General features: G+C 47.3%; 1 protein-coding gene across 1 annotated transcript in view; it reads left to right on the top strand.

Moving 5' to 3' along the window:
• The window catches only part of LOC135921635 (fatty acid synthase-like), a 144,874-nt gene that overhangs the window by 18,200 nt on the left and 111,698 nt on the right, over positions 1-14,976 (top strand). The window contains exons 6-9 of the mRNA XM_065455913.1: positions 684-985; positions 3,319-3,705; positions 9,732-9,921; positions 13,414-13,643. Coding sequence (XP_065311985.1) covers positions 684-985; positions 3,319-3,705; positions 9,732-9,921; positions 13,414-13,643 — 1,109 coding nt within the window. The remainder of the gene's footprint in view (positions 1-683; positions 986-3,318; positions 3,706-9,731; positions 9,922-13,413; positions 13,644-14,976) is intronic.

Raw genomic sequence — 14,976 nt, 5'->3', positions numbered from 1 at the left:
AAACGTGCGAGTGTGTGCCGGCAGTCGCAGGTCGATCTCGCCCACGCAAGGGAGGAAAGCGAGGACGAAGCGCGCCAGGAGGAACGCGCCTTCTACTCCAGGCGGCCCGGGCAGCCGCGCCCGCCCCGGCCTGGCCACTGTATCTCGAAAGCTATGTGCGACGAATACAGAGTCCGCGCTGCGCTGTGTTCTCGCGACTTAGTTGGCGTTGATGCGAGCGGCTGCACGAAGGCACGTTCACTCGCTGCTGTTGCAGCGCTTTGACAGCGAGTTTTCGCGGGTGAGATCGAGCGAGCTTGTGCGCGAGTGACACTGTGCCCATTAATTTATTCAGTTAGCACGCCTACGTTTACAAGTTTATACGACCGATAAAACTACTATCCTTACTTCGTGGGGCTGACGGCTAATTTGCTATCGCAATCGGTGCTTCGAATCTCGGAAGAAACTGCGTTTTTTTTTATAATCTTCACCGTCATTTATGTTGGCTGCAGGACGAAGGCTTCTGCCAGCGACCTCCTACTACACCTGTCGTGCTAGCTGGCCACATCTTATGCCAACGAATTATTGCCCTAAGTTTACCACGTCACATAATTCACTGCCACACACGACTGCGCTTCCCTTCTCTATACACGCATTGTATAAGCAATAAGGGTCTCCTATGCGATCGGCGTCACCTGTTTCAGGTGTGCCCTCGGTGGCAAAAGTTATCCTGACCATGGAGACTGGCATGATCGCGGCCAACCTGCACTTCAAGAATCCCAATGCCAACATACCGTCCCTTCACGACGGCAGCATCCGTGTCGTCGACGAGCACATGCGTTTCCCGGGTGGTCCCGTAGGCATCGACTCGTTCGGCTTCGGAGGTGCCAACGCGCACGCGATCCTGGAAGCCAGAACCGGGCCACACGTGGACAGCATTGCCCGCGAGAAGCCTCAGATTCAGAGGCTCGTTCTCCTCGCCGGAAGGACTGAGCAGTCCCTGAAGGTGAGTTGAGTGCGTCCCTAACCGTACGTGTTTAACGGGTGTAAGAGCGCCAACTGCAGATAAACTGGCGATACATGGGGCCGGTGAGTCTCAAATGACTTTTTGCTGGACACAGAGTTCAATTATAGTTTGTAGTAAGTATAGTGCTGTACAGCTATGTATGAGGCGAAGAACTTGCGATGTGTACTGTGCACAGACCTTGAACTGAAGTGTGTACAACTAGTATGACTGTTGCGCAAGTAAATGATAACTAAAAAGGGAATGAATCACTGTATTTGTTGAGGTGTTATGTTTCTAAGTTTCATTATCATTTTATAACACGAAAGTGCTTTGTGCCGGGCGCCACGGAAGAATGGATTACTATATTTGTTGAGGTGTTATGTTTCTAAGTTTCATTATCATTTTATAACACGAAAGTGCTTTGTGCCGGGCGCCACGGAAGAATCGATGCGCAGTACGTATGTCCCGTAATCATAACGCGAATTTCCTTGCATACCCATGAGATGGCTCTTTTTTGCCATTTTTTTGGTCACCACTGGCCTCCTTGAAGCCCTTGGGTTCAGCGAGAGCAGTGGAAAAGTAAACATGACCGCAATAGGCATTAGTAAGACGCGATTGGAGGATTGGTGGAAGAAAAGTAGGGAAACGACAAAAAACGGAGACGTACAAAAGCACCGTTCGAAATAGGGGATCAGAAAATTTGGGTGTGATAGTTCATAGTCTCTCTTTTTTTTTAATTGTTTAACCTAGGTAGGACATTAGGCAAGAGCTTGGTGGCGCAACCCACCTCCCCGTTCCGAAGGGGACTCCCACAACATCCATCCATCCATTCATTTAGCGCAGTGGCAGCTGTAAGAGGGACACTCGAAAAAAGTCGCAGTTTCGCACGAAAGGCGAAGGATAGATTGCGATGGCAAATTATTAGACAGTTATACGAAGTAAGGGTGGTAGTTTTATCGACCATATATACTCGCAACAAAAAGGTGCCACCCGCGGAAGGGAGAAGGAGGGGGTGGGGGGCATCGCTAGTACCCTTTGGAACTGAGAGGCGAAGGAAAATGGTGCGCCCGTCGGGCCGCTCACTTTAGACCGCGTGCTCGCCTTCAGCCCTGCAGAGATGCCCCTCGATGAGCGTACTCGCCGAACGCGCGCCTACTAACCCGTGAACAAATGAATGAGCGCTAGCGTGCAATGCCGCCAGAACTTCGAACTCGCAGTTTCGCCAAGTACGCGCTCACCGTCGCGTCGAGTGCACTTACAGCGCCGCCTGGTGGCCACCAAGGTTCGGTTTACGCTGCGTGACAGGACATGACTCGCACGTTTGCTATGGCACTGGTTACTTTGCTTTTCGAGCAAAGCAACAGTTATCGAAAAGCGGCGCATATTTATTAACTTTGTTAATTTCTAAGCAAGCTGCCACTGAAACATTAGAATTAATACACGTTTCACTTTTGTGTTATGTCTGATTCGTTTGAAAGACGGGTCAACCGTTCTTTAATTGTTTTCATTTCTTTGTTTATTCATTTTATCGTTGTTTATTTCTCTACGTTTGGTTGTAAATATAGAGAAACGGAATAGCCGAGGTGTCACTAGCTGAATCTCACCACTGGCAACCCATGTATACAAGAGAAAACATACTTCGGCGGTATTGCGTTGTTGACAACCATGACCGCTATACTGACTTTATTCCGTGTCGTAGAGACATCGTTGGTAGCAGCGCAAAAATGTCGAAAGCGCTTCGCAAGTACGGCGATTGGGACTCACAGGAAGGAAAATTACGTGCGTTGAAACCCAAAATATACCGCAAATAAAAATGCGGCGTTTTCTGTGTGTTGGAACAGTATATTTAGTGCCTATCTGCTCAATCCTGTTTATTTAGCTGCGATCATATGCTGTGACAGTCTTCATAAAATTTGTTTCCAGATCCACATTGCAGTCCTGGAGCTATCCGCGTTTTGAACCCAAGCTTCTGCAATTGCCAAGCGTACTATACTTATTTACGTTCGACCTAGCCCGTTGTAGCTACGCTAGCGCTCGTCCTACTTGTTCGCATCTTAAATCCACCTAAAACATGTACTCTGGCACTGCACTTTGGGAGAGCGAGGAAAACTCATTTTACGTAATCTGGGCATCGAATCAGACCATATTTTAATGTGTGAGTTTTGGCAAATGAAGGTGTATGGACCACGACGTCGATAGTGGGGTTGTACTTTTTTTATTCGTTTTAGAACTGACTCTTATCTAAAACTAAGACTCAGAGGAACTTTCGCCTCATAGAAACATTACTTGAGGGCACCACGTTTCTGTCTACCATAACTTGCACGCATTCGCAGGCAACGCTCGACCGGATGGACGCGGATGGACCATACCCGGATTCCGCGTACGCACTCCTGAACCGGGTCGGACAGCCAAGCGTCAAGAGGTTCCCTTACCGCGGCTTCGCGATAGTTCCGGTGGACCAGTCCGAGAAAGAGGTCGTCAAGGTGGTCCAGGAGGCGCCGCTCGAGAAGCGGCCGCTGTGGTTCGTGTTCACCGGCTTGGGCTGCCAGTGGAAGGGCATGGCGCGGCAGATGATGCACTTCGACGTGTTCGCCCGCTCCATCCGCAAATCTCACCAGGTGCTCGAGCCGCTTGGCGTCTCCCTGGTCCACTTGGTGACCGACGAGAGCGCTTGCGACCAGACAGTCGTTTCGACACTGGTGTCCATAGCCGCAATTCAGGTGACTTTGTTTATTTGCAATACAGTACAATAAACACGTTATTTCCCATGAATGGGGTGGAGGAGGCTTTGGGCAAAAGCTACCCTGGTAAGAACACCGTCTTAAGAGAACCCCGCAGCCCGATCTGTGCAATGCAATCGGCGATAACATGATGCGGGCGACATGGAAATAAGATATGAAAGGCGGGCGTTAAAGACTCCCAGCTGGTAAAAGTTGATCTCGAACCATTTTACTATTGATTGACTGATGAATCTAGTGATTCTCATAAAACAAATCAGAAATGGCAGACGTGATAGGCAGTTGACAAATTGATTAATCAATCAATTTATCAGTCAGTCATTAATGCTACTTGCTTTAAAATAATTTATAACATTCGGATCATCAAATGTGTACTGCGGATCAGATCTAAGCACCAATAGAACTGCTGCTCTCGTAAAGCCAGTTGATTTATTGAAACCTATCCTAAATGTTAAAAGTGACAGGCAATCTATAGCTGAATCGCTCAACCAATTAATCAGTCAGTCACTGCTGCTACGCGCCTTTGAAATAATTGGTAACTTGTGGATCACAATATAGGTGCTATTGATATCCCGAAGAATTAGTTTTAAGCCAATGCAATAAGTGGCAATGCTACCCCGACAGCATGTATTGAAGCTACCGCACATGCAGCACCTGAAAGAAGGGAGAGATGGGGGTCAGTAGTATGAAATAAAATACAAGGAAGTGTTATCAGGCCTACGAAGCAATTGTAAACGCGCATCGACTAGGCAGAAGCTTATTGCCCGCTACAATGTTTCACCCTGACTTGACCTGCGTTTCACTTTCGTTCAGCACGTTTACTGTTTGTATTTGCGGATTTGCTACCGGCTTCGGCTGGCGCTTCTCTTGGCCGGCTACTCTTTGAGCGGCACCTCCAGTCGCGGGCAGTGGCGCACTCTGGCGGCCTGCGGTATGCTTGTCGGGCGCACGCCCCCATTTAGAGCTCACTTTTCAAATTGCAGTGCGTAATTTCTAAAACTAACGCTCATGCCAATTTCAGGTGATTGTGATGTGAGAATTTTGTCTTCCTTGGCTTGGTGAAGCAGTACTTTGATGGAGTGGCTTTCTGACTGAGAACTGGAAAATATTTCTCAGAAGAAACAGCATGTGCGGTGGTCATCGAAGGTTTCGGTGATTCGTACCCAATTCGAGCATATGTTTAATGTCTTCTCACTAGTGTAATTTGAATTTGTTTATGGGATGGGTATGCGGAGTCTGTCGTCATGTCGGTGCCTTTACAATTTCCGCATGAGTGCACAGGTAAAATGTGATCATGATTATTCTGTACATCAGACGCGTCGCACTTTGATGTGGCGAAGTTTGGATAGATGTCCCCTTTGTGGCCGCAATGGTGTCATGTAGCACAGATAACAGTTCATGGATTGTGTGGATAGACCGGCAATATTACGGTAAGGACGCGAACTGTGAGTGGAAGTGAAGGTTCATTAAATATGAAGTGCACAGTTTGTCTTGCCGATTGGTAGAACGCAGAGAACTTCCGATTCGGAGGAATAGACATTATCTGGAAGCTCAGCTGGAGGGTTGTTTTGTATGCCGTGCACTACTCCTATGTTGCCAGCTTGTAATATTCATACACAAGAAATCGTACGATGCAAATTTGTATGTTCATTTCCTGAAGACTGAGAAGTTCTGCGTCCAACCAGTGTGACACTATATGAACTGCGAGTAAATTTGAGTGTTCGAAGAGACCCACATGGAATATTTGAGCTGTCGAAAGTGTGCTCAGCTTGTGCTCAATGGCTCTATGTGCATGGAGAAGGCAAATTACTTTAAGGTTGACTGGTTTTTTGGGCCGGCAGACTATTATTATAGGCATCCGACGTTGGCGGCAGCAGGACCTCAGGAAGTCTGGTTCGTTGACAGAAGCATCGCCTCCTAGGAAAAAGTAGTCCGTGGCAGGGAGATTTGGTGATGAAGTGGAAGCATGCCTGGGTAACTATGGCTTCGCTCTTTCTAGACGTTTGGGTCACTGGGAGCCTGGAAGCTTGGAGTTCCTCGTGGTGCCTCGGCGTTTCACGGTGAAATCCATAGCGCTATCACTGGTGGCATAGTCTGTATCAACTGTTGACACTCAGACTATCAACGTCCAGTCTGAGTGCGCCAAAAGGGTTCGGGGCCTGTAATGCCATGTCAAAGCTAACTGGTGTCGAGGAAAGGCTCAATGGCGATGGTTGAGGAGCAGTGCGCGTCGGTAGGCCTCCGAAGGTTGCCTCGTCGGTGACTGAAGGTGCCGGGAGAGGGGGAGGGAGGGCCTGTTAAGTGAGACGAGGCAGCTGGGTTTCCTAGCGCCCGGTGCAGCCAGAGGCCCAGGCCGAGGGTGGAGGGCTGAAGTTCACCGTGGCGAGGCCCCGAGTGATTCTCACAGCTATCATGAGGTACATACTTCTCGCCTGGCCCGCTCGCCCGACTCCAAATATGTTGTTGTCACTGTCGGAGGACCTCTTGCTAGGCGCGTGGCCACAGAGTTGGTAGACGACAGAGACAATGCGTGCACTTTCACGTTTTCTAGGTGACACGGGCCTGGACTCACGCCTGTGATACCAGTTGTGTAATGTGTCATTCACCTCGTTCTTCCCATTATCATTCCTCATTGTGACCCCTTTTCTTCCCCTCTTCCCCCTCCCTTATGTAGAGTAGCAGGCCAGATGCTCCATTATCCGGCCTACCTCTCTACATTTTCCAATCATTAAAATACTTCTTCTTGTCTCACACGCGAGCTCTACTTTTCAATCCTCCGACATGTTGTCAGGCATGCGAAGCAGCTGGCAAAGCGAGCGGAGGCGAGCGCAACGACGAGGAACGCGCTGTGACGTCATATCAAACGGCGGCGCCGGAAAGGCGCGGCGCTGGACAGCGGCGGAACACCTTTGGCTCGGTGCTACTAGTGGCGCATGCGCGGTAGTGACTAGGGAACGAGAGAGAGAGAAATATCCGCGGCGAGGCGCCCGTTGTGACGTCATGTGCCTCCTCGTAGCACCGCCACGACGAAATCGCAAGTTCGCGGTCAGCAAAGCTTTCGCTTTAATAGACATGCGCTGAAACTCCTCTTCGCAGTCGACGCTGAAAAATAATAGACGTTGACGTGGTCCTTGACGACGGTAAAGGCATGGGAACGCAGGTGCCAAAAAAGCGGACGACTGAACTGAAAGAAATGTTTTATCGAAGTGGCTCTCTGGAACATCCTCATTACTACACATTATTTCTGCTTTTTGCATACCGAAAGTATGTGCAGTTGATACGAAACCAATATCATACGTTCGGGAGCCACACAGAAAAGGCATGGAACTATGAGACAGCATGTGAGACGTGCTCCCGTCCTAAATGCGAGCGGAGATTTAAGTGGTACATGTTAGTTGCTAGTTGGCTCTCTCTGTGGTGTATGCTTCATCAGCTTTTGTCCCTGTGAATAACAGCGCGTTTATCCAAGCAAAAACGTGCTCTTTATTATAAATAAAATCGTGAAGCATGGGCACAGAGTTTACTTACCACATAAGTGTGCGGGTGTATAAGGAAGGTGGGGATGGCAGAGAGAGAGAGAGAGAAGTTTATAGATACGAAATGCAGAGAGGTCGACCTGAGGTGCATTCCTCTAGCCAGCTACTCGGCGTTGGGGGAAGGGGAAGAGGGAAAGAAAGAGGGAAGAAAGAGGCGCATGATGGGTGACGATGGCGATAGAAGGAAGATGTAGAACATACGGTAAGCTATTTGGCATGCTCAAAGCCCGCAATCCAGGCCCGTAATTTTTAAAAAGTGCAGTAATGCCTGGATGGCCTTGAAACTCGATTGAGTGTCTGGCCAAGGGCCTAAAATAACGTCCTCCGACTACGGTGCGCTGTCGAGACGCGTAAGGTCGTTGTCCAACTTTTCACGCTCTTCCACGTGCTTAGGGCAGTCACAAAGCACATGACTTATAGTCTCAGTCAGATTGCACACCTCACAGTGTGGAGACTCGGTGCGTCGCATGAGGTGCACGCATCCGCGTAAACGCTACCCCCAGCCTTAGTCTGTGCAGAAGACTGGCGCAGCTGCGTTGAATTTTTGGTGGTAGCCTAAAATTCATGGTAGGCTCCAATCTCTGGAGTCGTCTGGGGCGATTATCCGGATTGTCCAGTGGCTTGCTGTAAATTTTCGGACGACACTGGAGAGGAGGCAGTTGGCGTCCGCTCTTGAAAAAGGAATTGAAAGTAGTGACTCTTGTTCTTCAAGTGCTTTTTTCGCTTCGGCGTAGCCCAGTTCGTTGCCCTGTTTACCACAGTGACTGGTAATCCACTGAAATATGATGTGGTGGCCGTTTTCTTGCGCTATAGTGTAGAGCTCAGCAGTTTGAAGAGCCAACACTCTGCAAGCGCTTTCTTTCAACACCACTCTAAGTAGTTGCAGAGCCGATTTTCCGTCACTGAAGACTGTCCATATTTGAGGAGGCTGTCGCGAAATGTATGGAACGGCCTCTCTGATTGCCACTAGTTCCGTAGATGTTGTAGTCGTCTTGTTATACAGACGGAACCGTCGAATGACTTGATGAGCAGGCACGACGAAAGCCGCACCAGACGCATACGTCGAGACCGATCCGTCTGTATACACGCTCACCGAGGAGTCATATTCTTTGGACATATATTCAAGTGTTAAATGTCTGAGGCCGCCGGTAGGTATTCGCGATTTTTTAGAAATTCCTGGAATAGATAGACGTACCGGTATTTTGGACATTACCCCTGGGGGCATACGTGGAAGGTCAGCCGGGGCAAAGTATGCTGGTAAGGCAGATTCTTGGCATTTAACGGCTCTTGAAAAAGTGGAGTCCGGCCGTATATCGGGAAGTGTCGATAAGGGATGGCGTCCATGACGGCACAGCAGTCGCAGGAATACTCGAAGAGGTTCGCATCGTTGATAGACAAGTGACGCGAGCCTCCTCAATTGTTCCGTGGGTTGAGGTGCAACGTGGAACACCGAGACATGGCAGGATAAAATCTGTATCAATGCAGCTTGATTGGTTGCACTCCCTCACGAGGCCTTTCAGTAAGCGCAGCAACATGATTATTGTAGGCATGTCGCAAATACTGGAGCAAACGTAAAGCGAAGGCATTTATTTTCTCATCCTGATTAAGTCAAAATAGGCTGGCTTGGTAATGGAAGATTTCCACGGAACTAATTTACCAAAAGAAAGCAATTCGGTAGAATGCATTTCGCGATAACTGCTGACGTTAATGCAATTAGCATTGAAGGAATGTAGTGAGAAACCGTATTGCTCAATTCTTCGCTGCGCAGCCGAGTTGTTGAGTCTTCCGTTACCGAAATCATCGTCATTTTTCTGTAGCTTAACACTCCCATCTCGATGCACTCTTTGCTCTTGATCTTTTTGCCAACTTTCTCACTTTGCCGTATATGACCTAAATTTTTTTGATGTCGACTTCACTTCTTTCCTCTTCTTCTGTTTGTTTCTCCCGGCGCCCGTTCTATTTGTCTAGCCAGGCGCCTTCCCAGTGGCACATACACGTTCTGGAGCATTGGCCAAGAATGTTCACATGCATTATGTCACATTCCCAGTTGCAGATTCACAATGACCCAAGTTGTCTGTGCAGGCTTATACCTAGGTGGCGCATGTTGTCTATTCTTGCACTTACCCAGTGACACATGTATTGGTTTCATACCCAATGGGCCAACATGTCTGTTATCAAGTTGTTTATTGCTAAGTTTTTTTGCCAAATGATGCTAACCAACATGGAAGAAACACTTACAGATACATTCGAATACGTTCTTACGTACACTGTGTAACATTTGATTTATTTGTATTTATTTCGTGCACTTTCGAGACGTTCAGAGAGAGCTTGAAAGCCATAATTTGTACGTAGGCCTGAGACTTCCCAGTGTTTAGTTTGATGGTCCAGGCGCAATGCGGGATTTTGGAGCACGTTTGTTCATTGTCGTGTGTTATAGGCACCCGTGAAACAGTTGCGCTTCCTTGTGTGTAGGTAGCGCTCGTTGACACGCTGAACACAGTGGGCGTGCGTCCCGACGGCATCGTGGGACACTCGATGGGAGAGATTGGCAGCGCCTACGCCGATGGCTGCCTGACCGCCGAGCAGACGGTGTTGTGCGCTTACTGGCGAGGCCGCTGCGTGGAGCTGGGAAGCCTGCCCAGAGGAGCTATGGCCGCTGTTGGCAAGTGACACACGCTTTCACGATTTCAGCCGTGTTCGCACTGCAGAAGAAACTAAGCAACTTCGGTGGCAAGCACAAGCTTTTCACTCTTGGCTGCGTCAGTCAATCAATAAATGAATCAATCACTTGAACAATGAAAATAACTTCTAAAACGTGACTTTTATGTTTAAGCTACGCTGATCGATAACTTTCACAAGTTGGTAAAGTATACTGATGTGGCTGAAGCAATTACATATAGGGCAAAGATTAAGCGCGTCTGTTCTTTAATTTCGTCAGAAGGCTATTTGAGCCAAACAATAAAATTCGCAGGTAAATAACAATAAAAGGTTATAGACTGTCGCCATTTGCCAAAGATTGCTAAGAAAGAAAAGTAACGCTCTCTTTCGTGTCAGCGCAAATCGCTAATAATTTCGTACATGTATTATTTATAATAAAATAGATTTTTGCACTTGTGGTCGTGTTCTACAAGCATTTTATGACCCGCATGTCGCTCTCCAATCTCCAGATATATGAAGTAGTTGGAGCAACCTAGCATTCCATTTCGACTATCTATCTATCCTAGGATATTTCACTGTTCACGGCGATAAGCATCCACTTCAGCAGGGTAAAGACTTGGAAGTTGAAATTAATGTACTAGCATCTGAAGAATTTTCGTGCAGTTGTGTGCGTCATGCATGCTCGTGCAAGACGCTGCAAGCTTTCGCATGCTGCTCGGAGCTCAGTGAACTTCAAAGACAGCAGTTTTAGAGGATTATACCCGTGTTCCTTGTTAACAAAGCTTAATAGAGAAGTTTGAGAACAACTTAGGCCACACAAATAGCGATGCAACGAAAAATGTTAGGCGTAGGGTTAGGAGACAGGAACAGAGTGGTGGGGATCAGGGAGCAAACGGCGACAGCCGATATTCTAGCTGACATTAGGAGAAAAAAAGAGATGGATCTGGGCAAGCCACGTAATACGTAGGGTCGATAACCGATCGCTTTCGTGCTGCTGTGACAGCTTATGACATATGGCGGCTTTTGTTTCAAGAGCGGAATTAAGCGATGCTCGTTCTAGCATAGGTAAAGCTTTTTCAATTGAGCAGAATGCATACAGTAGCTTTGGAGAACAAGCTGCGCTAGATATTCTCTAGCGCACTAAGCCTGTCGGCTGCCAAGCTGGTGGACCAGTTATGATCGTCACCCTGTCTCGGTTTGATTTAGCGCAGACATGGCGGTGACATTGCGTTGAGGCAACGACTTATTTGTCCGAGCGGACGTCTTAAAATGCGTGACAAGTAAAGAATGATTAAGTAAATAGTCGATATTTACTAATTGGTGATTTGCCAAATTACTTAGCGCACAATTCGCTGCTGCGTAATCGAAGCCTGTCACTGAGCAAAGCTTTGAGGAGATCATCACGTGTGATAGAAATACTTGCACTAGCAGTAGTTAGGAGACATTTGCCACCACAATATATTTGACTAACTAGACTCTTCCATGTATATTTATTTCGCTGTAAGCAAGGAAGACCTTGTTGGGAAAAGATACATATTATATAGCGAATTCCAAATTCTTTCCAGGTAAGGTCGGGGAGGGATGTCCCAACTATGGTGCAAGACCCGGGATGTCTAAGAAGTGCAAGTGAGGCTAGAACGCCGCAAACGTCCTAAAATAACGGAGAATTAGTAACCAGCGAATACAAGACAGTCATTGTTAATGCGAACGCATTAAATGGCTGATGAGGGAAAAAATCCAGCATTGGCGGCGTGACCACACAATGGTACAAAAAGGCTACGAACCCTCGACCTTTGGTGGCAGTTGAACCCACGACTTTTGATCCTAATTAAGGCGAACATAATTAAAATAGAGATAGTTAGGACAGCCCATCCCACGACCATTGGTTGGAGTCAAACACACCACTTTTGGTTTTAGTTAAGACGAATTAAGGTCCAGGTAATTAAGATATAGTTAATTAAGATACTCGAACCCACGACATTTTGATGTTAATGAAGATAAAGGTAATTAAGATAGAGTTAATTAGGGTAGTCCAATCCACGACGTTTGATAGAGGTTGAAGCCCCCATCTGTGGTTTCAATTAGGACGAAGTTAATTAAAGCCAAGCTAATTTGGCTAGAGGTAATTAAGGCACTCGAACACACGACTTTTGGTGAGAGTCGAACCCCGGACCTTGCGTTGTGGCATAATGCCTGAGCATCGCGCGGTGCCCGGAGTCATTTCGCATTCATCCACATAGGAATAACTACGTGCCCCTTGAATTTTTTAATCTGCGATTACTACACAGTTACTACTGCGTGCCTTCTGGCGTTATACTTCGTTGCAAAAAAAAAAAAAAAGAGAACGTTTGAACAGCACATACCCTTTTGCGGAGGAGTTTGCTCTAGACGAACGAGATGGCGCTTTCGGCGGTGCACCACACGTTGCCTCAGTGAAAGCGCAGAAAAAAAGAGTCCATCACTGCTTCTGCCCTGGTGCTGTCTGATCAGCTGTCGGAAATGCATCTGGGTGTTCGCTAACGCACTGCGCTCCATTCATGCTGAAAATGTGGAATGGTAGGGGGAAGACATGTGCAGAGGTTGGCGAACGAACCTGTGTGGCCGCGTTCACAAACCGCTGCTACAAAAGGAGTGCCTGTATTTCCGGCCTTTCGCGAAGCACGGCTTTCATTAAGCATAAAAAAATTTCCCTTCCGTCAGCGTTGTATCGCTAACCTCCAAAGAAAAAACTTCAGCACCCCCCCCCCCTCCCTCGTTTAGACAACTTGGAATACATTTACAGCTCCGCTTTCAGTACAAGCACTGCATATGTTGCACGCGCTGTTTGGACAAAGTATAATGAGCAAGCTGTGATGAAAGTTTCGTGTCGGCAACCCAGTGAGCTTATACGATATCCGCTGAAACAAGGGTTTGCTGACCACACCGGGCACCGTGCACATACATTGTAAACGCGGAGGCAAGCAGTGGACGCGGCACCACGTGATCAAACGTGGCAGTGCCCGCTGGATCACCGTGAAAAGGATCTATAGCTGTTAAGAACTCTAATGTCTTCCTTGAACCATCTGGAATATGAGAAATATTCGATAGCAATCTTCCACTACGTTTCAGAAGCTGAGTCCCACAAGGGGGCTCGAATCTTCGGGTGGGCTGTTGGCTAATGGAAATTATATTGCCAGGTAAGACATTGGTGTCTATCAAGATAGCGGTAACGAGGAAAAAAAAAAGGGGGGGGGGGAGCTTAATTATTCGTTTTGAAATATGGTGTGGTAGGTGAATTTCAAAAGGGAATATGCGTAACGAAGGCCTCTATCACTACAAGTACGTAGACTATATCGAAAAGAGTGTGCGTGTTCATATTTGGTCGAAAAGCGTAGCAAATGAAGAATACCTGGAATATGCAAGTATTGACTGTCCGTGGCTGAAAAGTTTATCTTCCTTGCTAACAGCGCACTTACGCTGGCTGATAACGTGGGGCTGCCGTCGTTCTTGTTTTCAGGGCTTACCTGGAAAGAAGCTGCGAAACGCTGTCCCGACGACGTGTACCCTGCTTGCCACAACGCCGAGGACTCCGTGACCATATCTGGCCTCGCCGAAGCAGTAGCCAAAGTGGTTGCAGAACTGAAGTCCGAGAACGTGTTTGCCCGCGAAGTGGACAGTCACGCCATTGCCTTCCACTGCAAGCACGTAGACAGCGTCGGACCTGCACTTCGCAGTGCTCTCGGCAAGGTAAGCTGCTTGCACGAACGGTGACAGTAACCCTGTTTCGCACGAACGCATAAGCGTCTTGTCGGAAAATATTACCCCGAGACTGTGAAACTGGGAACGTGGTCAGAGTTTGCCACCATAGAAGTACGCTGCGATAGGAGCACAAGAACTTTAAATGCTCGGGGTGCAGCCGTGCTGCTTGAAAAGCCTATGGTGCCTGCGACGCCCGCCCCGTTGCGAAATCCCACTCCTCATTAAGAAAGGGCAAGCTTCGCGTTTTTGAGCAGGTGTCGCATGGTTGCAGGAGTCTTTCTTCGAAGAGCCCATGTCATGGAGGTATTGCATAACAATGCCTCGAGAAATGTCAGCCAGGTTGGGTGCTGTCGCAAATACCTCGCACCGTTATCGTTTGAAGAAGTATGGCGGTGACTGATGCCATGAAGTGAAATGTGGAATATAGAATATTTTTCATCTTGGCTATGCTCTTGTCGCTTTCTCTTGTTCTTGCTTAACCCTTATAAGAATAATTACAAAAGCTTAAAATGATGATTTCGCGAGAAGTATCTAGTGCGCTTGCAGTGCTAATAGACAAAATTACGCGGTTCTCTTTGATCATAAAAGAATCATTGTTGTGATATAAATGCGTGTTTTCTTGCAATACTATCGAAGCATACCTGCGCCTAGCTTAGTCCTTTAGGGTTATCAAAAGTATGCCGAAGTGCATGACCCTACCATACCTCGAAGACAATGCTTGCCGTAGTGCGCGCCTCTGTCAATAAATAGAAGCAGCTGAGCACGAATTATAAGTTGAGTAACTTACACATTTTCTGTAAACTGATAGGCTTTGGGTACCTTCCAAGCAACGTAAGATATATTTATATATTAAATTACAAGTCTGCTACAGGGTATAAAAAGCTTTCTACATGTCTAACGTTTGCTGAATTCCCTAATCTTGTACATGTGAGTTCGGGAGCAAGCACGTCCGTCATGTCTGAAAGTATTTTATCTATCGGATCAGTTTCACGCTGTGGCAAGCATCAAAATATCTTACACCATCCCAGGCCTCTATAGAAGAACGCTTTTCTTGAACCACCATGCCTTTAGCCGCCCATCAAGGAAATAAAAGTTAAAAGGAACGATTGCCGTTTCGGAACATGGCTGGGAACTGGACCAATGCTTCTTCATGAATTATTATTTCCAATTGTTCTGAGTAAGGGTAATAAAAACAAGTCCTTTTTTCGCTCTCATTTTTTGATAGCTGCACTGGTCTTCTTTGTAGAAATAAACTCGATAACTGAAACATTTCGCAAGGCATTTCGTCAAATCAAGGTCTAGATTTTGACGAAATGAAGCC

The sequence above is a fragment of the Dermacentor albipictus genome, chromosome 8, assembly GCF_038994185.2.
Source record: "Dermacentor albipictus isolate Rhodes 1998 colony chromosome 8, USDA_Dalb.pri_finalv2, whole genome shotgun sequence".
NCBI lineage: Eukaryota > Metazoa > Arthropoda > Arachnida > Ixodida > Ixodidae > Dermacentor > Dermacentor albipictus.
Note: the sequence above shows the minus strand (reverse complement) of the source record. Positions and strands in the feature narration are given on the sequence as shown.